This window comes from Cryptomeria japonica, chromosome 7 (genome assembly GCF_030272615.1).
Source record: "Cryptomeria japonica chromosome 7, Sugi_1.0, whole genome shotgun sequence".
Taxonomy (NCBI): Eukaryota; Viridiplantae; Streptophyta; class Pinopsida; order Cupressales; family Cupressaceae; genus Cryptomeria; species Cryptomeria japonica.
This window is the reverse complement of record NC_081411.1, coordinates 856,283,233-856,311,126: the sequence shown is the minus strand read 5'-3', so window position 1 is coordinate 856,311,126 and position 27,894 is coordinate 856,283,233. Positions and strand designations below refer to the sequence as shown.

The 27,894-nt window shown below is 37.2% G+C and overlaps 1 protein-coding gene across 2 annotated transcripts in view; it reads left to right on the top strand.

The window, feature by feature from the left end:
* LOC131028935 (rhomboid-like protein 20) overlaps window positions 1–20,293 on the top strand; it is a 60,824-nt gene extending 40,531 nt beyond the window's left edge. Inside the window, exons 3-8 of one of the 2 annotated variants that reach the window (XM_057959310.1) lie at window positions 1,814–1,954; window positions 15,556–15,622; window positions 17,476–17,627; window positions 17,741–17,842; window positions 18,850–18,981; window positions 19,480–20,293. In XM_057959310.1, the coding sequence (XP_057815293.1) occupies window positions 1,814–1,954; window positions 15,556–15,622; window positions 17,476–17,627; window positions 17,741–17,842; window positions 18,850–18,981; window positions 19,480–19,638 (753 nt within the window). In that variant the 3' untranslated portion in view covers window positions 19,639–20,293. The remainder of the gene's footprint in view (window positions 1–1,813; window positions 1,955–15,555; window positions 15,623–17,475; window positions 17,628–17,740; window positions 17,843–18,849; window positions 18,982–19,479) is intronic. The other variant, XM_057959311.2, reaches the window with a different exon arrangement.
* The last annotated feature ends 7,601 nt before the right edge of the window (window positions 20,294–27,894 follow it).

Below are 27,894 nucleotides of genomic sequence, written 5' to 3'. Positions count from 1 at the left end.
GAAGTTCGGTCCAAAGTTGATGCACTTGAAGTTCGGTCCAAAGTTGATGCACTTGAAGTTCTTTTCCAAAGCGAAGTCTTGCTCACTTAGTGAGAATTCAGATGCATTAAATCATACTTATTCAAGGCTTTAGGGGTAAATTCGCTCCAAAGGAGGAGCACTTGAAGTGAAATTCGCTCCAAAAGTGGAGCACTCGAAGTGACCTTCAAATTTAAGTCTTGCTCACTATTTTCCTTCATGCAACTCAATTTCAATCAAGGCTTCAAAGGCAAATTCGCTTCAAAAGTGATACACATGAAGTTCGCTCTAGGAGTGATGCACATGAAGTTCGCTCCAAAGGTGATGCACTTGAAGTTCGCTCCAAAGGTGATGCACTTGAAGTTTGCTCCAAAGTTGATGCACTTGAAGTTCTTGTATACTTAGTCAAATTTTTTGCTTCTGAAAGTCACCTTTCACCGGGATGTATATAAGTCACTCGGATGATGAAAGAAACATGTGCATTGCTGATTAGGTTTAGACTTTATAAGGATACCTCCATCAAACCTCTTCCTCTGTATGCTCAATTTGACCTCTCTTTCTAACATTTTGCTACTGCAGACCATGACCAATCGAGCTGACAACCACTTACTCATCTCATAACTCTTCATTTCACACCTCACATAAGGCTATCCACCTGACTCCTGGCTTCTTGACCATCTATACCTCTTCAATGCAAAGGCTAATAGCTAAGGATTCCAACACTATCCTAGAAAGAAGAAAAAACTGGGGGTCCCCATTTGCAATGGGGCGATGTGTGAATTCCTCACAACACAACCCAATTTTAACATTTGGAATGCCAACTTAAATCTCATTCTAACATCCAATCATGATATTTCACTTCCCATTTGTAATTTATTCAACAGTGGTTGTTCAATATATTATCCAATCATGATATTTCACTTCCCATTTGTAATTTATTCAAAAGTGGTTGTTCAATATATTATTAACATTCAAATGCTGTGAGCACCACATAGATTAGCGCTAGCAACTTTATCAAATTAAAACCATTTAAATATTTCAACTGCCTTAGAATCGAGGACTAATTAGAGTAACATAAAATCATAGCATAATTAAGCTTCACTAAGCAATGTAATGGAATTGAAATCAACTGTTATAATCATGTGTATCATCACAATGTCTAAATAAGTATCAATGTTAGAAAGGTAAAATGGATGTGACAGGTCACAGAAAAAATGGGCCTTACATGTATCAGAGGTGTTTCTGTTCCAAACATTGCAAATATAATGTAATGATGTACAATTGCTTCAATTTTTACTTTTCTGTAATGCAGTATTTTATTTAACATTAACATGTACGTAGGTGTTACTATTTCAAATGTTGCAAATATCATGTAATGATATGCACTTGCTTTAAAGTTAACTTTTGTGTAATTCAGTATTTTCCAAGTCCTACATTTAAAACTTCATGTGTCTCTGTGTGAGAGCATACGATCGTTTTCAAATTACTGAAACTGAATTATTAAAAAAACTTCCTCCTTTCTGGCTGACAACCTTGTTCGGATAATGCAAATAACTTTAAAGTTTAGGTTGTGTAGAAATAGTTGTCTTAGGTTGTATTAGTTTTATTTAAAATAGCTCCATGAGCATATAAATGTTCAACAAATTACTTAAAATGCCAAATCATTTGCACATGGATTTATACTAGAATGAGAGAATATTTGTTTTTGAATTTTCTATCACAGGCTGTTTGAGTTCTAACAAATATGTGTTTATGCATTAGAATCTGATCCTCATGTTTTTTATACTTTTGACAGGCAATTTTAAAGAAGTTTCACCTTTGGAGGCTCTTAACATCTGCGTTCATATTTTCATCAACCTCAGAGTTGATATTTGGACTTTACCTATTATACTACTTCAGGGTTTTTGAAAGACAAATTGGATCTAACAAATATTCTGTGAGTGTTGCTACTAACTTTACAAATGAAATCCAAAATAATGCTTGTTTATAATATATGAGCAGTGGGAGGAGAAAGCATGCGCTGAGAATAAGACTCTGAGATTAAATGCAAAAAATAAAAAATATATGAGTTTTTAACATATTGATAAGGCCTAAAACTAGTTCTGAAACTATATTGACATAAGAACACTATTGAATAAAATTTTATTTAGTTTGGTGTCTGGTCAATTTGCTGACTATAGTTTTATCATTTAAGGACTTACGATAGCTCAGAGGAAGCTACATGTTATATTTCTGATTTATTAATAGGTCAATGTTTTATGTATGCAGAGCATTTTGGCTTCCACGTTTAGAGTCCCGTTTACGCTTGTTGAATTATTTATCTAGTATTTCATAGATATTGTTTTATAATTTCTATTGATTCCTAACCTACACTATAGGGATTTTACAGGAAAAAAATGGAAAGAATTGATAGCATAACTTGTAGGAAGCAGGACACATATATATGATTCATGCTTGTTATTTCATATTTCTCTTTTTACACAGAATGTGCTCTAGGAATTGACTGCAGATCCTAGAGGGATAAGTCTTGAACCATGTAATAAAACTACTTTTTTCTTTAGATTTAAAAAAACAAAAAATCACATCTGCTATATGTATCTTGCAACTAGTGCCATTCTATTTTTTGAATTCCTGTCATACTTTCTAACGAGGATAAGATTGAGGAAATAGTTAAACTCAACAAGGAAACACACACTTTGTACCTGCCAATTCATGGACTAAGATTTAAAATATCAGGGGTTGAACTTTACTTAAGTCTTAAAGACATTGTTGGGAGTGAAATTGATCCAAGTCTTTTCAAGTTAATGTTCTAAAGAAAGTATGTTTAATTAATAGACTTTTGCTGCAACAGGCTTTGCATGCCCTAACCACCCAACCGCTCACTGCTTATTTGCAATTTGGCTGGCTTCATGGTGAGCAGGGTTTCTGCAACCCCGCTCTGCACTCCATCCATTTTTCATCTCTCACAAATGCTACCTTCTAGCATGAATACTGTCAATCTTAGGCTTAAACTGGTTCTGAAAAATCAGGCTGCCCTGATGCTTTAGGGTCAAACAAATCTGCCCCAGCAGCCTCAAATGTGTTTGTTCCCAAGCTTGACTCCACACCAATGGTGGAAGTCCCAACAGAAAATTGTTGCATATTCCATTGGTACATTCCTAGAACATGCCCATGTTGGATGCTTCATAGAACTTTGTCTGAGACCTCAGGCACTTGAAAAATGTTATATCTTTTGTTTGAGGGTCCAAAATATCACCTTTTAAATTAGTGCTGCCGGGGCATGGCTATTTCACAGTTATTTGATGCTTTGTTTCAAGGAGATTCCTAGTTTGTGAGTTCTAGTGCTCTCTTTCTGAATTTCTGGTCTGTTTACTTCGATCCATAGTTGGATGTGCCCAAGGAAGTACCATTTTGTATAAGGCTTCCCCTTTCTCCCATTGCTGCTCAGTTTTCAAATTGCTGCTGTGTGCTTGTAGCTATTTCTGAGTCATATTTGAAACCAAAGAAGAGTGGGAAGCAATTTTTCAAGGAGGTCCCTGGTTAATGGGTTCTTTGGCTTTCATTCTGAATTTTTAGTCCACTCACTTTGATCCAGAGGTGGATGTGCCCAGGGAAGTGCTGATTTGGGTAAAGGCTTCCATTTCTCCCATTGTATCTTTGGATTAAACTTTAATTAGAAATCATTGGCAATAAAATTGGCAAATTCCTTGATTGGATCCCTCCCAAATTCTCTAACGCTGCTTCTGCTCTCATGTGTATGGGTAGAAATCTGAAAAAGGCATGCTTGAAGTCATTGGACTCAAGATTTTGGACTGGCTGCATACTTAGATGTTAGATTGCGAACACATACCTTTCAAATGCTTATCTTTGCATGAATATGGTCATTTTTCAAGGGACTGCCCTCTCAGTCAAGAAGCGCTAGCCAGTAAAGATCTGCAGGGTAATGATGGATCCCAAAAGGTTCAGGGCAAGAAAAGAAATAGGAGATCTATGAGCAGGAAACCTAGACTCACTAATCTTCCCCTTTGAACTTAAACAAATTTGCTGCCCGATTCTCTGACCCAGATAATGACGTTCAATCTGAATCAAACCCTGAAGAGGAGTTTCAAGAATATGACACTTAGTTAACCTCTCAAGAAGTTCTACTGGGTATTCAGATTGCTAGAAGACCTGCCTGAAGAGCCTTTGGAAGAAGCAGATAGTATTACCAGAACCAAAATGGTAGAGATTGCCATTATTCCTGGGACTAGTCTTGAACCTATCCTTACTGGAACATCTACATTTAGCTTTCTTCAACTTTTGAGGCAGATAGATTCTCATTGAGATGCTTGAATGCTTGTGCCCCCAATTCTCTCACCACCAAAAGTAATGTTGGCTCTCTATTTTCTCTTACATTGAAGAACATAAACTTGCAACCTGATTCTGGTAGATTATTTCAATTTTGTTCTTTTTTCCATTTGAAAACCTGGATGGTCCAAGAATCCGAAATCCTTGCAAAGAGCACACTGAAGAGATGATTTCCTTGGCTGGGCTTCATGATATCAAGCTTGTATGCACTTGGTCAATTAGGAGAGCTGGAGACAACTTCATTTCTGAGAGACTGGACATGCTTTTGACTCATGAGTATATTCTTATCCTCTTCCACATCTTTACTAGTAGAATTATTCAGAGCATAATTTCTTTCCATAAACCAATTCTTCTGGATAGTTGCAGTAAGTAGTAACAAAAATTAGGATCCTATACCCTTAAATACAATGTGATTGGATTCATTTATTTGGTTTTCTCATCAGAAGTCAAGTGCAACTGGAACTCTTGGTGCCTTTCCAACAATGCACAAGACACCTAGAAGTTCAAAGTCGCTAGATTAAACTAATAAAATCCAATTTGAGAAAATGGATAAAATTCTATTTTACTTCTGATGCGTCAAAGCATCACGTTTTTGCTCAGGCTTTGGAAAATTGAAGATCTTTCTGAAATGAAGCTTCACAGAAGCTCTTAAATTGTAAAGAGATTCTATCCTCTTAGTTGCATGAAAAAGTCAAGCAGGAGGAACAACATTCGAGGTTCAAATCCATATGACCTGTCTTCATATGGGTGATGCTAATTTTTTTACCAAATTCTTTCATCTCAAAACCCTTCAAAGGAATCAAAGAAACATGATCAGATAGTAGCGGGAATGTCACATCCCCAAGTTTTACCTATAACCTCTTTGCAATTTTGGAATGTTTACTTTAAACTATCTTTGAAATGGTTAGTGAATTTACAATGAATATTTCTTATGACAAGATGTGATGTCATTTTATAATCAATTATGTTCCTAAAGTTTGTGATGTAATAATATGGAAATGATTATGGAATGTATATCTGATTATTTATGATGAGATTTTATGCTTATCTAACCCAAATGTTGAATATGGTCTAACCACATGTTTGCATCAACCAAGTGTTAACCAGGAGAAGGAGTTGTTGTGACAGCATCCTTGAAGAAACAAGGATAGTATAATTCGGGAGAGGATTATAGACGAATGGGAATTGTGTAGATGCCATTTGAAGTCTGTAATGTCCCCATCCTAGTCAGGGACAGTGGTTTGAGGAGTTAGCCTATTTTTGGACCCTTGTAGGCTAACAAGGTATGGATAAGGGGGTCAATGATGCAATATCTTGAGGGGTAGTCAGTCTATTTGTTCTAGTTCAGTGTTGAGTTCAGTTCTAGTCTTCGTTTCATCAGTTTCTGACATCTTATGAGGATTTCCTATTTTTTAGGGAAAAAATGCTAAAAATAGACATGGTTCTATTTTCACTGGTATGGTGAACTATGGCCCTAGCTTTTGACGAATTTAGTTTCTGAGCAATAATAAGCGAGATATGAATTTTTAAGTGGTTCTCGCAGGCAATTAATGTTTTAATGAAATATTAAAATAAAATCATAAAGTGCATCACTTAAATTTATTTAAGTGAAAATTTAATATCTCCTAAGTTGGGTGTCCCTTTTAGGGTTAAGTTGGGAACCCTAAAAGCAAGTTATGATTTTTTAAAAACCTAATTGCCAAAAATCATACCTTTTGGATATTTAGGCAGCCAAGATGAAAATAGACCTCATTCATTGATATTAGCATTTGACATTTCTTCTAAGCACACTTGGCTATGGCGGCTAGGGTTTGGACCTGTTTTGGAGAGCGTGCATTCTTCAGAATTCAGTATCATTGAGATTGTGAAAGATCAATCGAATCGTTGCAGCTTGGTTGGCTTCATTCAGAAGTCAAATTGAATCAAAGTGGGGCAAATTTGGCTTCTTACAAGGCAGATTTGTTGTAGGTTTTCTATTTGCTGTTATTGCTGATAATTTTCTGTGGTTTGGAAGTCTCTTTCCCAAACACACAGCTTGCTCATTTATTGGCGCCATCTTCTTACTGTTTGGGCGTCTTATTATTAAATAAGAGCAGATCTGATATGTTTTCAGAATAAAAATCAGAACTTTGTAAGTTGTTAGTTTGAATCTTATAATTTCAATAAATTGGCTAAGGACCTACGGATATGCTTCTAAATTCTCCAATGCCTTGTTTCAGCTGATTAATTTCATGTATTCTTTCAATATGTATTGAAAATTAAGGAAACCCCTTCTGCAACTTTTGTCTATTTCTGAAAGACCATCTCTAATTATAAAAAACACAGAAAAAAATATTAAATTACAGCAGTTTGAAGAATTGAACCAGCAAGGGTTCATCACAGTGGTATCAGATTTCTGATCCTGCCTTCCTGGAGGGTTAGAGATTTTTATGCATCAACAACAGACTGGGCCTCATAGGTATTATACACGTAGGAGACCTGGTTTACAGGGTGATCTTGATCATACTGAAGAAATTCCCTTGGAAATCATGGGGGACAGGAATGATGGTGAGCAACATTGAGAGGCTGTTAACAACGAGGACCGAGATACCGAAGTTATTATGAGGGGTTTAGTAACAGGTGGCAAGTATGTTGCAGCAGTTGACTACAACCATACAGCAGATCACTGTGCCAAGGGGGCATATTCAGAATTAGGAGGAAAATGGAAGTGTTGCTGGTCACCTAAGGGCAAGAGTGACACCCACACACTCCTATGATAGGCCTACACGCCCAACCTTTGTTAGAAATGAACTTGAAGAAGAGGATGTGGTTGAGGAGGAAGATGAGGTAGCCTTTACAGTTAATGTGACCACACTTCATGATGAATGGGATGCATCGCCACCAAGAGTTAAAGAACATCTTAACTTTGACAGGTTTATGAGTCAGAGGAGGGAACACAACAAGAAGTGGAATTGGAATGACATGAAACCTTGGAACAAAACTAATGATCTCAAATATGCAATCAACAAGCTCACACATTCTACTTTTGATGGCAGCAGTAGAGTTATAGCCAGAGCTTGGATTAGCAAGTTGGATACCTTCTTGACCCTACGTCCTATGTCAGAAGAAGATGCTATTAAATTTGCAGATTTGCATTTGGATGGGGTAGCCCATGATTGGTGGCACCATGGGATGATTACTTTGCATCATGACCTTATCACTACGTACCAAGAATTCACTGATAGATTGGTTGAGCATTTTGATAAAAGGGATCCAGAGTTGTATTTTAGGGATTTAGCTCAGTTGAAATAAATGGGCAGCTTGAAATCTTACATTAGTGAATTTTAGAAGCTTTCGGTTATGGTCACTAACATGTTAGAGAGAAGGCTGGTCATTATTTTTGTTGAAGGTCTTTATGAGCCCATGAAAGGTTGGATTAAGGCTTTTGATCCCCCTACTTTGCAAGAAGCCATGAGGAAGGCACGTAGCATGGAACTTGTAGCAAGTTTGATCAAAAGAAATCAGAAAATGTGGACCGAGGGAAGAAGTTTGCAGCACCTTTGGATAGGGAAACACTTAATGACTTGCGTAGAAGGAAGCTGTGTTTTCATTGTAAGGGCCCTTATGATCAAAACCATGATTGTACCCTCAAGCCTAAGGGTCAAAATAGGAATATGGAGTGGTTTTATGAGGGAGAAAACATGACTGATAACACAGACCAGCAAGCTGATCAAGATGACTTAGAAATTGAAAATTCAGAGAAGGGGAGTTGAAAATGAAGGAGAATTTGATCTACGGGAAGCTCATATGTCTAGCATGCAAGGAGAAGGTTCTTTTAGGTTGCGTGGACTCTTGGCTGGTCAAAGAGTCATTTCTCTACTCAATACAGGTGCAACTCATAATTTCATAGATGCACGGTTGGTGGAGAAGTGTGGGATTCAAACTCAAGAGTTTGAAGGCATAAGGGTGAAAGTTGCTGATGGTAATGTGCTGACTTGTGATAGAATGATTTCAGACTTACCCATGAAACTCAATAATTATGAATTCAAAGCTGATTTTTATGTGGTTAACATGGGAAACATGGATGTGGTCCTGGACATGACATGGCTTCATGCAATAGGTGAATTTACATTCAACCTTAGAGATATGGTGATGAAATTCAAGGTTGATGGGACTAATCATGTTCTTAAAGCTATCAAGGCCAGCAACTTAAAATTAATCACTCTTAAAAGAATGGAGAGACTTATCAAACATGACATGGTGGATTGGGCAGCAGAGTGTAAACTAATACCTACTTATGAGGAGTAGCATAAAACACTTACCATTCAGATATTCAGGAGCTTAGAGTCAAGCATCAAAGGTGTTTAGTGACACACCACCTAGTAGGCCTCCTAATAGAGGCATAGAGCACATTATTGAGCTTGAAGAGGGCACCAAGTCCATCATGATTACACCCTACCGACACCCCAAGCGGTTGAAAGATGAAATTGAGAAGACCATCAAAGAACTTCTAGCGACGGGACACATACGGTTGAGTAAGTCTCATTTCGCTTCATCAGTTGTTTTGGTGAAGAAGAAAGATGGCACACTTAGAATGTGCATTGATTACCGTATGTTGAATAGAAGGACGATAAAGAACAGGTATCCCATTCCTCGCATCGATGAGTTGTTAGATGAACTTCACGGAGCTTGTTATTTCTCTAAGATCGACTTGAGGACAGGTTATCATCAGATCAGTGTCAGGGAGCAGGATATTGAGAAGACTGCATTTAGATGTCATTGTGGACACTATGAGTTTTTGATTATGCCTTTTGGGTTAACCAACGCACCAGCTACTTTTCAGTCCACTATGAACAGGGTCTTCAAGTCTCAGTTGAGGAGATTTGTTCTCGTTTTCTTTGATGACATTTTGGTTTATAGTAGGACTTGGGAGGAGCCCCTGGTTCACTTTGATACTGTTTTAGGAATACTTGACAAGGATTCGTTTTTCGCCAAGGAGTCCAAGAGTGCATTGAGAATGGTAGAGCTTTTGTATTTGGGTCACATAAGAAGCAGAGAGGGAGTTCGCATGGATCCGGATAAGGTTTGTGCCATTGTTGATTGGCCTACGCCTAAGACCTTGACTCAGTTTAGGGGATTGCTTTTTTTATGTGCCTTCTACCGTTGGTTTGTTAGTGGTTTCTCACAGCATGCCACACCACTTACTGATTTGACAAAGAAGGGTGCATTTGTTTGGACACCTCTAGTATAGGAGTGTTTTGAGAAATTTAAGCAATATATGACTACATGTTCAGTTTTTGCTTTACCAGATTTTACCAAACCTTTTGAACTTCATTGTGATGCATGTGGAGAGGGTATTGGTGTAGTAATTATGCAGGATCGTCATCCCATAGCTTTCGAGAGCCGGAAGCTTAGGGGTCCTGAGAGGAGCTATAGTATTTATGATAAGGAAATGTTGGCTATCATGCATGCAATGGCTAAGTTCAGGCAATATTTAGTTGGCAGCAAGTTTTGTGTCAAAACTAATCATAATAGCTTGAAGCATTTCCTTGGACAACAGGATCTAAATGAGCATCAACAAAAGTGGGTCAACAAGTTACAGTCTTATGATTTTGACATCTCCTATGTCAAAGGGACTTAGAACATTGTTGCTGATGCTTTATCTTGCCGTCCCCATTTGAGCTCCATGGCAGCCGTTTTCGAAGATTGGAAACACTTGATTATAGCAAAATATGCCAAGAATCCATGGGTCTGTAGTATTATTGATGGGACAGTACAAGACAACAAGTACTCTCTTGTGAATGACCTCATCATTTACAAAGAGAGGATATTTCTAGTCCTAGGTTCTGAGGTGAAGTGCATAGTATTGAGGACTTTCCATGATTCACTTATGGCTGGATATCCCGGTTACTTTAAGTCCTATAGGCAGGTACGAGAGAGATTCTCTTGGAAGGGTCTCAAGTTTGATGTTCTTTAGTACGTCAGAGAGTGTTCTGTTTTCCAGCAGAACAACCAGGAGCACAACTTTCCTGCAGGGTTACTTGAGCCACTTCCTATTCCTAACAGGAAGTGGGAATGCATGTCTATGGACTTTATTACGGGCTTGTCGAAAGCTCAAGGGAGAGACAACATTATGTGGTAGTTGATCGGTTGACTAAGTATGCACATTTCTTCCCAATCACGACTACTTATTCAGCTGCACAGGTGGCTGATCTTTTCTTTCGTGAGGTATTCAGATTGCATGGTTTACCTTGGATTATTGTCAGTGATAGGGACAACAGGTTCATGGGTTAATTTTGGCAGGAGTTATTCAAACTTTTCGAGACAGAGCTCAGTCTGAGTACCAGTTACTACCCCCAGACTGATGGACAGACAAAGATTGTCAACAAATGGGTGGAAGGATACCTGCGAAACTACATTTCAGGGCAGCAAAAGGCTTGGGTGAAGTGGTTACATTTGTGCGAGTATTGTTATAATTCCACTCACCTCATGACTATTCAGATGACACCTTTCAAGCATTGTATGGATATGATGCTCCTAGTTTTTTGGATTTATTGATGAGTGATTGCGTAGAGTACCGAGTGCTGAGAATCTGTTACAGGAGAACCAGGATATTATGAGAGCACTTTGTGATAATATTCAGAAGGCTCAGAATAAGCAAAAGCAATATGCTGATCAGAGGAGGGTTGAGCGATCTTTTGAGATCGGGGATATGGTGTATCTGATGCTACAACCCTATAGACACTCCTCTCTTAGGAAGAAGGGCTCAGAGAAACTCAAGCCACGTTATTATGGTCCTTTCAGGATTACCTGACGAGTTGGCCAGGTGGCTTATGAGTTAGATTTACCGGCAGATAGTAAGGTTCATAATGTGTTCCATGTGTCATGCCTTAAGAAGTCATTGGGACAACATATGTTCCTTCTATAGTTTTACCACCCTTGGATGATGAGGGGAAGTTAGTGCTAGTACCTGAGGCCATTCTAGAGTTCAGAGAGCGTCATTTGCGGAGAAGTGTCATCAAGGAATTTTTGATTAAATGGAAGGATCTGCCGATATAGGATGCTACTTGGGAGAGTGATACTATTTTACAGCATCCAACTTTGAGTTTGCTTGAGGACAAGCAAATTCTAGGAGGGCAGACTGTAATGTCCCCATCCTAGTCAGGGACAGTGGTTTGAGGAGTTAGCCTATTTTTGGACCCTTGTAGGCTAACAAGGTATGGATAAGGGGGTCAATGATGCAGTATCTTGAGTTCTAGTTCAGTGTTGAGTTTAGTTCTAGTCTTCGTTTCATCAGTTTCTGAGATCTTACGAGTTTTTCCTATTTTTTAGGGAAAAAATGCTAAAAATAGACATGTTGAGTTCAGTTCTAGTCTTCGTTTCATCAGTTTCTGAGATCTTACGAGTTTTTCCTATTTTTTAGGGAAAAAATGCTAAAAATAGACATGGTTCTATTTTCACTGGTATGGCGAACTATGGCCCTAGCTTTTGACGGATTCAGTTTCTGAGCAATAATAAGGGAGATAAGAATTTTTAAGTGGGTTCTCGCAGGCAATTAATGTTTTAATGAAATATTAAAATAAAATCATAAAGTGCATCACTTAAATTTATTTAAGCGAAAATTTAATATCTCCTAAGTTGGGCATCCCTTTTAGGGTTAAGTTGGGAACCCTAAAAGCAAGTTACGATTTTAAAAAACCTAATTGCCAAAAATCATACCTTTTGGGTATTTAGGCAGCCAAGATGAAATTAGACCTCATTCATTGATATTGAGCATTTGACATTTCTTCTGAGCACTTGGCTATGGCAGCTAGGGTTTGGACCTGTTTTGGAGAGCGTGCATTCTTCAGAATTCAGTAGTGTTGACCATTTCCGAAGTGTGATAAAGTTGAATGAATACACACCTCTGGTTTGAATTGGGAATGTATATACTCTCAAGTCTTACTTGATGTCGCAAGCCTTGATGGAAATAATACACATGCTATTAGTTGTCATGCCCCTTCCTAAAGTTAAACATTCCCAATTAAATAACGTGCCCATTGTTACGAGCAGGTCTTAAAATATTAGTAAAATCAATTATTAATCCAAATTGAAACTAGGGGGCAGTTAAAGAAGATAGTCAATCTACAATTAGAAATTATAATGAAGTGATCACTTGTACAGCTGCAAACAAAGATAAATAATATTTAACTAAAGGTCAAGATTCGTCTGAAGGGTAATTACTGTTGAAGAAAAAGGGTATATAAGAAGATAAATAAAGGAGAAGGAAAGGCAATTCAGCAGATATAATTATTTATGTTTTCTTCATGGAATGTGAATTAACGATTCTGCAATCTTGAGGATGAAACCCCTCAAATCAGACATTCAAGGATGAAAACCCTTAATTTCTTCATCAAATTAGTAGACAAAAACCCCTTCCTTTAGCAGAAATATTTCAAGACATTTGTAGAAAGAAGTAGCTGCAAATTGTAGGAAGGTTTACAGAAGATATTCAAAAAATAAGTGTTATGTTTACAATATAATATTATAATTTTAAATATGAAATATATATCAAATTATAGTAAAAGGATAAAATAATTTTGAAACTATACAAGCCCTATTGTGAGTGTGAGATGTTTATTTAAGGCAATATTTATTTAAAGCAAAAATAAGAATGGGACATTAGATCACTTGTATGCTGATTATGCTACTGAAAATCACAGTAGATGTGATGTCCCCTTTTTGTTGACATCAGATATTCAATGGGATTAGCCTATTACTGACCCTCGTAGGCTAATAAGATTGAATAGAGGGTCCTTTGAGGGATGCAGCTTCTCCAGTGGTCAGAGTTTTGTAGGTTTGGCTTTCGTTCGGCTTCATTTGGACTCCTGTGCTACACTTACTATTTTTAGTAAGTCAGATATCTGCGGGATGGACCCTCTTACTATTTATAGCCGGGTAGTTAGTCATTTGGTGAATTGCAGTGGTGACCTCCATTTCTAACGCCTTGGCGAGGTATTAAATATTAATGAAGTTATTAATGATTAAATGACTTTATGTTATAATTTAATAATTAAAAGTTAATAATAAAGTTATAAGTGACTTTATTATTATGGGTCATGACTTCATTAATGAGGGGGCCATTTATATTATTTTGTTAGGCTCTTATATCAAAGTGATTATTAAATGACTTTGTGCACATTTAATATTAAATGTCATTTAATAAACATAAATGCCTAATAAGAGAGAAATCGAGCTCTATGAGAGGATATAAAAGGTTTAATTGAAGGAAGAGCTCATTATTGATGATTGTGTTTTTTGAAATGGGAGAAGTTTGAGAGAGGAAGAAACCAGGGTTTCAACCTTTGCACTTTGGAGAGCGTAAATTCTTCGAAGTTAGGACATCTGAGGTGCTGAAATAATCACTGATATTTGCCATTGGGAGTGACTTTATTCAGGGTCACTATTTATGCACAAATTGAAGAAGAATCCATGGAATGTTGAGCTGATTAATGAATTTCATCTCCAAGTTGAAAGATCAGATTGGAGGAAACTTTGCCAATGCATTGTCATTATTTATTTTGGAAGCTGATACAGTACCCGCGTGAACAGTGTCTCGCTACAGTACCTTGCCAATTTTGTGGTATTTGTGGAGACCAAATTGGAGATGTTTGTTCAGATTTATGATGAAGATTGAATAAGGAGTCTTTGGCTGCTTCTTCTACATTCTGCAAACCCTGTAGCTGCCTTCATCACCTTCAGATTGGGGTCGATTGATATTCCAGGTCTGCCCTTAAATATACATTTGTTGCCTGTGAAGTACATGTTTTATTTGCAAAAAACTGTTTAGTAATGAGTCTAAGACTTGCTGTTGTTATTTGAGGCTGCTACGTAGGGATCCCAGTCATTGTATGTTCAGAAAAAACGCATCTCTTATTGCTGTTACAGTCCCAATTCATATTTCTGGGTAATATTCAGGTTGCCTCTGTAAGTCTTAGCAACAAAGGGGTATCCAGTAGATGGCTGTCATAGTCTATGATGCATAGAAATGTTCCTTTCATGTATTGCTGTGTGCGTAAATGCCTTGTTGGGTCATCAATGCAAGCTACAGTAATGTTAAGGTCTGATATCAAAATCTGAGACTGACTGTCATTGCAATCAGTCCTAACCTTATTCAGAAATTAGTAGATTTTATGCTAATAAAATCTTGTAGTATTGCTATGGAAGAATTGTAATAACCATGAGGGGCTAGGAGACTATATTAACGGTCCTAGCTGCTGTAACCGCCATATCAACAGAGATTGAAGACATTTCTGAACTTGTGCATTGCTGATGAATAATTCTGAGTACACTAAATTGCAAATCAAAAACCAAATCATTCAAAAACACAAACATTTGCAAGTTGGAGGTTGTATAACCCGTAAGGGTTTCTATAGTAGATCTTTGTTAAGGCATGTGATGGATCTTGTTTAAGAATTTGAATAATATTAGACACACTAGTTGTTTTGGGAAGAAATTGCCAAGGGATTTCAGATATGCCACCCTTGGTGGCTGCTTTTGGGTCGTATACAGGAACTTCCCTATTCTATTTAGTATTTCCAATTATGCAATTATAGTTGATATACATGTTCCATTCTAGTTCCAGAATTGTGAAGATGCATAAATATTTGATCTTTTTTTTTCACCCTTGAACTTTAAGATAATATTTGGACCCTTTGTGTGGGTACCTTAAAGATAATATTTGGACCCTTCGTGTGGGTACCTTAATCTCTTTAAAACACAACCATTTTGAATCCCATATAATCTACTTTTGGTTTATTTTCTAGCTAGAAAATCTTTACTTGTCCATATATTTGCTCAAGCTCCCTTTTATATGCATTGCTTTATTTCTTTTGATTTCTAATTCATTCCTTGAGCACTGGAGCATCAAAATCCTGTTCACCATTTATGCTTTTCTGAGGTCATACACCCAATTCTATTGTCTAAGAATCTAATGACTTCAAACCATACTGCCTGCTCCAGACATGGTGTTTCTGTTTTGATATTCACTCTAGTCTTTTATGAACACAAAAACGAAAATTGAATAAAGCACTCTGAATGTTTTCAAAACCTTGCCCTCAAAATCCATAAGCGTTTGAAGAAACTTCAGTTACTTCCTTTTTTCTGGTGTTTTGTTTTTCTTTCCTTGTTGCTTCCTATTTTGATTCTAATCTGGGTTATTTGTGGTTGCAGGTTTTTATCTTATTTTCAACAATCTTTTCAATACTCTTCGAGTTAGCAATTTTGACAGGGTTGAAAGGTAAGGACATAACACTTCGGCAATTTTTCTCTTGAAGTCGGTATACCTATTGTCACACAATGTTGGACTATCTCAATTGTTGCCTGAGTTTTTGATGTTGGAACGAGTCATATGAATCTAATTTTCCATCCTTTGACTGAACAACTCCAAGTTAATATTTTTTGGGCCCTAGAATATCTCCAAGATATATTTGGTAGCTTCTCATTGCTGTAGAGCTGATGATCCAGCATTCTGGATATCACTTCATTAATTTTTTAACGGCAACAGAGTTTTGAACACTATTGGGTGCCTGAAAGTGAAGTTCATGCTAAGTGTAGTGAGTGGCAATAGTCCAGAATACCATGGAATCATGGATGACTATTGAATATGTCTGTCAGATTTACATATTTTTATTTCTCCCATTCAAGTCTCCCTTCAACAAACATTGCAAAACAGTATAAGTTTCAACATGCACAGAAATGAAAGACAATACGTTTATATGTCAAAAAATACTTGGTCTCCAACAGAAATTTTATCTTCATTTCTGAGACTAGAATTGTCCTTCTATGCCCCCCTCAACTAGGTTACCATCATGATATAACAGCAAAATTACCGATTGGTACTGGCTTAGAAATAGTCCAAACCAATGATGGAATGAGTGTTGAATGGGGAGGAGAATTCTATGGTGATAAAATACCATTCTGCTTACTGAAGTCAACCAATCTTATGCAGTTTCACATTCAGGGTGTGGATACCATCCTTCATAAGCTTTGCTTTCATTTTATTTTATTGGTAACTAGCTGAGTGACACTTCAGTAGGCTATATACCCTCTCAGAGGTGTATCACTTTATAATTTATATGCCTTAAGTTGTCATGCAGCTAGGTGGCTGCTTTTCATTTAATTTTACGTTGTCATGCATGACCAGAAAGATCAAATGGGCTATATTTTGACAATTGGCTCACAAAGTGTATTAATGCCAAATTAGAGGCTGAAACAATAGGGAACCTTGCTAAAGGAAGGGTAAAATAATTTTTCACGATGTAGCAAGACTCAAAAACATGTAATAATAATGCCTGTGATAAGTCTTCATGCCAATTTGGTGGTGTTTTTTATCATTTCAAGCTTCTAATTTTTTTGGGTACAAAGGAATCAACACTAGTTGGGAGTCTCCGTTTGCAAGGTCCAAATTACTCAGCCCTTATAGTCTCTGACCACATGAGCTGCCCTTACTCGTGCAGTGGTTGAAGTCAGGGGTTCAAACCTGTGACTCCTATCTGTGTCTTTTTGTGGCTGAATTGTCTGGTCTATGCCCTCTGGGCTCTAAGTTACTAATTTTAAAAATCCCAGAATTTTGTTCAATTTGGTAGAAGAGAAATGAATTGAGATGGAACTGAGGTCAAATGACATATTTTATAAATTCACGGATTGGAGTTTGATGGCATGTTGTAGTGAGGGATAACATCAGGATTTTTTTTTCATCTCTTCGTAGTTAACTTTTTCTTCTTATCTGTCCTTTTTATTGCAAGTTTTATAAATTAACTTGAACAGGTTTTAGAAGAGAGAAAACTAAGACTATAGAGAGAACTGGAGACCTGGGTAGTTGTGGGTTTTGTTGCACTGTTGCATGGATCTTACTACTGAAATTTTACCAATGAATGATTTTATGCTTGTAATTTACTCATTAATTTGGTTGCTCTCCTCTTCTTATTCATTTCCACATGAATGTTGACATTGAACACATGGCTGTTGAATGTGCTCACCTGTCTAGCAAAATCAATTTTGTGTGGTTGTTTGCGTCTAATTTTTTGTAGCAAAATCAATTGAGCATGGTTGTGTGCTTGCTAATTTTTCATTTTTCCTATTTGTTTGCAGACACTATATCAAGTGGACTAGTTCCTGGACCATATGGCATAATATTTTCACTCTTTGTCCCCTTCTTTCTGGATATACCAGTTTCAACAAGGTTTCAAATTTTCAGTTTCCGGTTCTCTGACAAGTCATTTGTCTATCTTGCTGGACTTCAAGTAAGAATTTTACTATTTTAATCATGGAGAAGTTTTCCATACCAATACATGGAACAAATGGTAGCTTTTAAATCTGTATTGAAAATGAAACTATTTGAGCTTTTACTGTGCAGCTTCTCCTATCATCATGGAAAAGATCCTTTATACCAGGGATTTGTGGAGTTCTTGCTGGATTATTATATCGAGCGAACATCTTTCACATTCAAAGAATCAAGGTTTGCATGTAGTCTTTTAATTTGCAAAGATAAGCTACAAAATTGTTCAAGACAGATGGTACAGTACCTTATTTATGAAATACTGGTGGATTTAGATAGATCAAATATGAAGTATGCTTAAATGGTATCTATCAATTTTGAGTGAGATACTTCTGCAGAATGCTGTATGAGTTTTTTTGCATCAATGTTTTGGATCACACTTTGTGATCCATCATTAGGATGAAGAAAAAAAGTGTGTATTACAAACATAGATCACTAAAACTTTGTGATGCCAAGTGGTAGAGCATAACAGACAGGCACTGGGAAAATAAAATAGAGATAATGAAAAACAGGGGGATTGAGGAAAGGAGATCTGGGTTAAAGTGAGAAGGTTGAAAGAAGATACTCAAATACTGATCCTGAAGATGGATCATAGAGTGATCCAAAATGTTGATTCAAAAGCTCGTACACAGTTTTCTGTCAGAAGTTCTTCATTTAAGTTTAATGGACTGTGGACATATCATGTCTTTGAAGATAGTGAAAGCTAAAGGAATGACCAAAGAAAGATAGTACTCCTACTACTAATAAAAAGTAATTCTATCTTTCTTTGGTCCATCTGAAATTTGAATAATAGCTGAAGTTACAAAGTCCTGGACCACAACCCTGAGTCCATGATCACGAAAAAATCAAAGAAAGCCACGAATCAATCTTCCATGGAAAGATAGCATTGAGAAATATCTCTCTCTGAATAACTATGTCTACCATCTATCCATCTATTTCTTCATGCTGTCTTGGATCATGTAGTGTGATCTGAAATGTTGATGCAAACAAAATTCACATAATTTTTTGTAGAAGCACCTCACTCATTTTCATGGACTCTGAAAACCTCATGTCTAGTATCAAATTCTCTGATATGAAAAATGCTAGTGCAAATTTAGATGTAGCTTAAAGGTTCTCATTTATTTGCATTTCTTGGATTAATGATCCATGGGAAATCTTGGGAATAACTGTGCTCTTATCATTTCCAGTTACCTAAACTGGTAAGCTCTGCTGTGTCGTGGCTCTTTTCACCATTAGTTTCAAGTGGTTCATCTACAACTTCCACAAGAAGAACTCGTCGGAGGGAAACTATTAATGCACCATTGGGCCAACAGTTTCAGGTTAGTTATGTTGCAAATTCTTCAAAGTTATGGACATGTCTGTCTGTTTTAGATTATGTGCTGACATGCATTTGGTCTAGAAGTCCTTTCTGTATTTTATTATTTACTTCTCAGGCTGTTAGAATAATCTGAAACAAACTAATCAAAGTCAAAATGTTATGATAGTCTTAATCAAACTCAGAATAGGCAATTTGCATGATAATGAACAGGGATTGCATATTCCAATACTTCTCTTTTTTGGTTTAAAGTGTCCAGTAAGAAACGTGTTAGGAAAAGAGTTATAATTTGGAAACTGAGGCTCTTAAGGTGTCATCTTCTTATATTGTAAGGAAGTAGTGTGGCAGATGCAGCTTTCTATTTCGTATCTCTGGCTCACAGTGGTCCCATTTTGAAAAGGAATGTCAATCACATCATTAAAGAAAACAGGATGAAATCTGCTATGAATATTCAAAAATTACAAAAAACTAACTACTATTGTGTGTGTTTGGGAAATACAAGCAGGACCGTTTGGTAGCACCTGCTCTGGTTCCTTCAGAGGAAGCCATTTCAACTCTAGTTTCTATGGGGTTTGATAGAAGCTCAGCTACACAAGCACTTAGACAAGCAAGGAATGACATTGGTGCTGCTGCAGACCTACTTCTCAGCAATCAGCTTTAATGATTGTTATATTATTTCTGATTTGCCTTCTATATTGGTTCGTCTGGCCTTTGAATGACAGTTTAGATGTACACTTTTTTGTGCATATTAGACCACTCAATTCAAGATTGAGATTCTTCTAAATCTTTGTTCAAATTGGTCCGGTTGCTAAAGGAGGGAGATTTCCTATTTCCTGGTTTGCTTCAAATTCTGACATGGAGAGACTGACAAAGGTCGATATGGAGATGTAAACTTGCCATTAAATTTAAGTTTTCACTCCTGTTACAGGAATATATTCACTGGTTGCTGCATCCTGGCATACATGTAACACCAATTATCTCCTGTGGGTCTTTAAATATTTTGCCTAGCCTCGGTTAACACTCTATTTAATTGGTCAAAGTGAACCACTTTGAGGGACTTTGCATAAGTTGGATATCTTTGAATCAGAGGTAAACTTCAATTTTCTGCACATGTAAATTAGAAAAAGAGGCAACTGAACTGTCCATTGATTATGGCTGAATTTAGGCCAGGATTTTTGTATCATTATTACATGCATCCATAAACTAGGTTATGTTAGTTCATTGATGGGACAAATACTGAAACAACTATTTTTGTCGTCTTTTACTAGAGATGTTTTGAAATACACCTTGCTCTAGATTTTCCTTTTGGTGGTCTACTATTGGCTAATTCATAATGTTCTTTTATCCTCTGAGATTTACTGATATGCTAAGTTGGAGAAACAAAAGCTTTGTATTTGATCTGATTTTCACATGAAAGAAATTTAACTTTGTTATTGGAAGTTTTCCACTGCCAATATGATATTTTTATAGGTATATTACATTAAACGAGGTTTTAAATGGGTATTTTTATATGTGAAAGTGTAAAAGTGAAGTTTCTCCCCTCCTACTATGCACTTGTCTATAAAAACTATGTATTGATCGATGCAAATCCATCCTTCCTAAGTGAAACTCAAAGGTTCTTTTAGACACTTTGTTTATCGATTCAATGCAATACAAGTATCCTATTGTAGACACTTCAAATTTTTGTTAAGCCCCAACTTACCTTTACCTAGGTACTAATACCCATTTTGTAATGTCCCCATCCTAGTCACAAACAGTGGTTTGAGGAGTTAGCCTATTTTTGGATCCTTGTAGGCTAACATGGTATGGATAAGGGGGTCAATGATGTAGTATCTTGAGGAGTGGTCAGTCTATTTGTTCTAGTTCAGTGTTGAGTTCAGTTTTGGTCTTCGTTTCATCAGTTTCTGACATCATATGAGGATTTCCTATTTTTTAGGGAAAAACTGCTAAAAATAGACATGGTACTATTTTCATTGGCATGGTGAACTGCGGCCTCAGCTTCTGACGGATTCAGTTTCTGAGCGATAATGAAGGAGATACAAATTTTTTAGTGGTTCTCGTAGGCAATGTTTTAATGAAATATTGAAATAAAATCATAAAGTGCATCACTTAAATTTATTTTCTCCTAAGTTGGGCGTCCCTTTTAGGGTTAAGTTGGGAACCCTAAAAGCAAGTTATTATTTTTTAAAACCTTAAAAGCTAAAATCGCACCATTTGGTTATTTAGGCGGCCAAGATGAAATTAGACTTCATTAATTGATATTGAGCATTGACATTTCTTTTGAGCCTTGGCTATGGTGGCTAGGGTTTGGACCTGTTTTGGAGAGCGTGCATTCTTAAAAAATCAGTAGCTTTGAGATTGTGAAAGATCAATCGAATTGTTGCAGCTTGGTTGGCTTCATTCAGAAGTCAAATTGAATCAAATTGGGGCAAATTTGGTTTCTTACAAGGTAGATTTGTTGTAGGTTTTCTATTTGCTGTTATTGCTGATAATTTTTTGTGGTTTGGTAGTGTCTTTCCCAAACACACAACTTGCTCATTTATTGGTGCCATTTTCTTACTGTTTGGCCGTTTTATTATTAAATAAGAGCAGATCTAAATTGTTTTCAGAATAAAATTCAGAACTTTGTAAGTAGTTGGTTTGAATCTTTTAATTTTAATAAATTGGCAAGGACCTAAGGGCATGCTTTTAAATTCTCCAATTTCTTGTTTCAGCTGATTAATTTCATATATTTTTTCAATATGTATTGAAAATTAAAGAAACCCCTTTTGCAACTTTTGTCTATTTCTGAAAGACCATCTCTAATAATAAAAAACACAAAAAAATATTAAATTACAACAGATTGAAGAATGAACTAGCAAGGGTTCATCACAGCGGTATCCGAGCTATGATCCTGCCATCCTGGAGGGTTAGGGGATTTCATATGCATCACCAGTAGTTTGGGCATCACAGGTTTTATACCCATAGGAGATTCAGTTTACAAGGAAACCAATATCAATTTGGCTAGAGCCGAATTGAAAATATGGGTGTCAGGAATGAAGAAGCTACCAGAAACACTACATAGAATGATGATAACGAGGCAAGGGAGGTCATGAGAGGTATAGCAACTGGACAACAATAGGCAGCAACAATGTTGCACAATTGACTATCGCCATACAACAACTTTCCATACCTAAAGGTAATGATCAGATTCAAGAAGAGACTGGCAGTATTGCTGGTCGCTCCAGAGCTCGTGTGACTAACACATGCACATATGACAGACCCACACACCCCACTTTTGTTAGAGTTGAACCTAAAGAGGAGGTTGATTCCGAAGCTAGAGATGACGTGGTTTTTGGTGACAATATCATGTCAATGCATGATGAGTGGGATAGGTTACCACAGAGAGTTAAGGATCACCTTAACTTTGACATGTTTATTAGTCAGAAGAGAGATCATAACAGGAATTGGAATAAGCAGAAACCTTGGAACAAAACTAATGATCTCAAATATGCAATCAACAAGCTCATACTTTCTAGTTTTGATGGTAGTTGTAGAGTTACACCCAGAGCTTGGATTAGCAAGTTGGATACCTTCGTGACCCTACGCCCTATGTTAGAAGAAGATGCTATTAAGTTTGTAGCTTTGCATTTGGATGGGGTAGCCCATGATTGATGGCACCATGAGATGGTGACTTTGCATCATGACCTTATTACTATATACCAAGAATTCATTGACAGATTGGTTGAGCGTTTTGATAAAAGAGATCCAAAGTTGTATTTCAGGGATTTAGCTCAGCTGAAACAAATGGGCAGCTTGGAATTTTACATTAGTGAATTTCAAAAGCTTTCAATTATGGTAACTAACATCTCAGAGAGAAAACTGGTTATTCTTTTTGTTGAAGGTCTTTACGAGCCTATGAAGGGTTGGTTAAGGCTTTTGATCCCCCCACCTTGCAAGAAGCCATGAGGAAGGCACGCAACATTGAACTTACCGCTCGTATTAAGTTCACTTTAAACAACTCCAAACCTTCGTCATCATTTAATGACTACAAGTTTGATCCAAAGAAATCAGAAAACGTGGATCAAAGGAAGAAGTTTGTAGCACCTTTGGATAGGGAAATACCTAATGACTTGCATAGAAGGAAGCTGTGTTTTCATTGTAAGGGCCTTTATGTTCAAAACTATGATTGTCCCCTCAAGCCTAAGGGTCAAAATAGGCATATGGAGTGGTTTTATGAAGGAGAAAACATGATTGATAACATAGACTAGCAAGCTGATCAAGATGGTTCAGAGATGGAAAATTCGGACAAGGTAGTTGAAAATGAAGGAAAATTTGATCTACGGGAAGCTCATATGTCTAGCATGCAGGGAGAAGGTTCTTTTAGGTTGCGTGGACTCTTGGCTGGTCAAAGAGTCATTTCTCTACTTGATACAGGTGCAACTCATAACTTCATAGATACACAGTTGGTGGAGAAGCATGAGATTCAAACTCAAGAGTTTGAAGGCATAAGGGTGAAAGTTGCTGATGGTAATGTGTTGACTTGTGATAGAATGATTTTAGACTTACCCATGAAACTCAATAATTATGAATTCAAAGCTGATTTTTATGTGGTTAACATGGGAAACATGGATGTGATCCTTGACATGACATGGCTTCATGCAATAGGTTAATTTACACTCAACCTTAGAGATATGGAGATGAAATTCAAGGTTGATGGGATTAATCATGTTCTTAAAGCTATCAAGGCCAACAACTTAAAATTAATTACTCTTAAAAGAATGAAGAGACTTATCAAACATGACATGGTGGATTGGGCAGCAGAGTGTAAACTAATGCCTACTCATGAGGAGCGGCATAAAACACCTTACCATTCAGATATTCAGGAGCTTAGAGTCAAGCATACAAAGGTGTTTAGTGACCAAGCCCATCATGATAACACCATACTAGCACCCCAAGCAGTTGAAAGATGAAATTGAGAAAACCGTCAAAGAACTTCTAGCAATGGGACACATAAGGCTGAGTAAGTCTCCATTCGCTTCATCAGTTGTTTTGGTGAAGAAGAAAGATGACACACTTAAAATATGCATTGATTACCATATGTTGAATAGAAGGACTATAAAGAACATGTATCCCATTCTTCGCATCGATGAGTTGTTAGATGAGTTTCACGGAGCTTGTTATTTCTCTAAGATTGACTTGAGGATTGGTTTTCATCAGATTAGTGTCAAGGAGTAGGATATTGAGAAGACTACATTCATATGTCATTGTAGACACTGTGAGTTTTTGGTTATGCCTTTTGGGTTAACCAACACACCAGCCACCTTTAAGTCCACTATGAGCAGGGTCTTCCAGTCTTAGGTGAGGAGATTTGTTCTAGTTTCCTTTGATGACATTTTGGTTTACAGTAGAACTTGGGAGGAGCACCTGGTTCACTTGGATACTGTTTTAGGCATACTTGACAGGGAGTCCTTCTATGCCAAGGAGTCTAAGTGTGCGTTGGGAACGACAAAACTTGTGTATTTGGGTCACATAATTAGTAGAGAGGCAGTTCGCATGGATCCTGATAAGGTTCGTGCCATTGTTGATTGGCCTACGCTTGAGACCTTGACTCAGCTCATGGGATTTGTTGGTTTATGTACCTTCTATTGTCAGTTTGTTAGTGGTTTCTCACGACATGCCACACCCCTTACTGATTTGACAAAGAAGGGTGCATTTGTTTGGACACCTCTAGCACATGAGTGTTTTGAGAAGTTCAAGCAATTGATGACTACATGTCTAGTTCTAGCTTTGCTAGATTTCACCAAACCTTTTGAGCTTCATTGTGATGCACGTGGAGAGGGTATTGGTGCAGTGATTATGTAGGATCGTCATCCTATAGCTTTCGAGAGTAGGAAGCTTAGGGGTCCTAAGAGGAGCTATAGTATTATGATAAGGAAATGTTGGCCATAATGCATGCAATGGCTAAGTTCAGGCAATACTTAGTTGGCAGCAAGTTTTGTGTCAAAACTGATCATAATAGCTTGAAGCATTTCCTTGGACAACGGGATCTAAATGAGCGTCAACAGAAGTGGGTCAACAAGTTACAATCTTATGATTTTGACATCTCCTATGTCAAAGGGACTCAAAATGTTGTTGCTAATGCCTTATCTCGCCATCCCCATTTGAGCTCCATGGCAGCTGTTTCAGAGGATTGGAAACACTTAATTTTAGTAGTATGCCAAGAATCTATGGGCCTCTAGTATTATTGAGGGGACAATACAAGACAACATGTACTCTCTTGTGAATGACATCATCATTTACAAAGAGGATATTTCTAGTCCTAGGTTCTGAGGTGAAGCGCATTGTATTGAGGACTTTCAATGATTCACCTATGGTTGGACATCCCGATTACTTTAAGACCTATAGGCAGGTATGGGAGAGATTCTCTTGGAAGGGTCTCAAGTCTGATGTTCTTCAGTACATCTGAGAGTGTTCTGTTTGCCAGCAGAACAAGCAGGAGCACAACTTTCCTGCAGGGTTATTTCAACCGCTTCCTATTCCTGACAGGAAGTGAGAATGCTTGTCTATGGACTTCATCATGAGCTTCCCTAAAGCCCAGAGTAGAGACAACATTTATGTGGTAGTTGATCGGTTGACTAAGTATGCACATTTTTTTTTCCCGATCACGACTACTTATTCAGCTGCACAGGTGGCCAATCTTTTCTTTCGTGAGGTATTTAGATTACATGGTTTACCTTAGAGTATTGTCAGTGATAGGGACAATAGGTTCATGGGTCACTTCTAGCAGGAGTTATTCAGACTTTGCAGGACAAAGCTCACTCCGAATACCAGTTACCACCCCCAGACTGATGGTCAGACAAAGATTGTCAACAAATGGGTGGAAGGATACCTGAGGAACTACATTTCAGTGCAGTAGAAGGTTTGGGTGAAGTGGTTACACTTGTGTGAGTATTGTTATAATTCCACTCACCACATGACTATTAAGATGACACCTTTCAGAGCCTTGTATGGTTATGATGCACCAAGTTTTCTGGATTTATTGTTGAGCGATTGCAGAGTGCCTAGTGCTGGGGATTTATTACAGGAGAGGCATGACATTATGAGAGCTCTTCGTGAGAACATCTAGAAGGCTCAGAATCAGCAGAAGCAACATGCTGATCAGAAGAGGGTTGAGCAAGCATTTGAGATTGGAGATATGGTATATCTGATGCTTCACCCCTATAGGCAGTCCACCCCGAGGAAGAAGGGTGTAGAGAAACTCAAGCCATGCTACTATGGACCATTCATGATTGTCAGGCATGTTGGTGAGGTGGCTTATGAGTTGGAGTTACCGGTAGACAGTAGGGTACATAATGTGTTTCATGTATTGCTCCTCAAGAAGGCTTTGGGACAACACATCGTTCCTTCTGCAGATTTACCATCCTTGGATAATGAGGGGAAGTTAGTGCTAGTATTTGAGGCCATTCTGGAATTCAGAGAGCGTCATCTACGAAGGTGTGTCATCAGGGAATATTTGGTTAAGTGGAAAGATTTGCCAGCAGAGGATGCTACATGGGAGAGTGATACTATTTTACAACATCCAACTTTGAGTTTGCTTGAGGACAAGCAAATTCTGGGAGGGCAGACTGTAATGTCCCCATCCTAGACACAGACAATGGTTTGAGGAGTTAGCCTATTTTTGGACCCTTGTAGGCTAACAAGGTATGGATAAGGGGGTCAGTGATGCCGTATCTTGAGGAGTGGTCAGTCTATTTGCTCTAGTTCAATGTTGAGTTCAGTTCTGGTCTTCGTTTCATCAGTTTTTGACATCATATGAGGATTTTCTATTTTTTTAGGAAAAAACTGCTAAAAATAGACATGGTACTATTTTCATTGGCATGACGAACTATGACTTCAACTTTTGACGGATTCAGTTTCTAAGCTATAATGAGGGGGAGATGAATTTTTTAGTGGTTCTCGTAGGTAACTAATGTTTTAATGAAATATTAAAATAAAATCATAAAGTGCATCACTTAAATTTGTTTAAGTGAAAATTTATTATCTCCTAAGTTGGGTGTCCCTTTTAGGGTTAAGTTAGGAACCCTAAAGCAAGTTATTATTTTTTAAAACTCTAAAAGCTAAAATTGCACCATTTGGGTATTTAGGCGATCAAGATGAAATTAGACCTCATTTATTGATATTGAGCATTTGACATGTCTTCTGAGCACTTGGCTATGGTGGCTAGGGTTTGGACTTGTTTTGGAGAGCACGCATTCTTCAGAATTCAGTAGCTTTGAGATTTTGAAAGATCAACCGAATTGTTGCAGCTTGGTTGGCTTCATTCAGAAGTCAAATTGAATCAAATTGGGGGTAGATCTGACTTCTTGAAAGGCATATTTGTTGTAGGTTTTCTATTTGCTGATAATTATCTGTGGTTTGGAAGTCTCTTTCCCAAACACATAACTTGCTCATTTATTGGTGTCATCTTCTTACTGTTTGAGCGTCTTATTATTAAATAAGAGCAGATCTGAATTGTTTTCAGAATAAAAATTAGAACTTTGTAAGTTGTTGGTTTGAATCTTTTAATTTCAATAAATTGGCTAAGGACCTACGTTATACTTCTTAATTCTCCAATTTCTTGTTTCAGCTGATTAATTTCATATATTCTTTCAATATGTATTGAAAATTAAATAAACCCCTTTTGCAACTTTTGTCTATTTCTGAAAGACCATCTCTAATAATCCAAAACACAAAAAAATATTAAATTACAGTAGATTGAAGAATTGAACCAGCAAGGATTCATCACACATTTCACGTTCCCTTTCCACAAGATATAATTAAATCCTCCATCAATAACTACCTAATCTTCTCCTAAAATTAATTTTGTAAATTAATAAACCTACCATTATTCCTCACCATCAATCATTTAACCACCCAAACAACTTGATCTTGGCCA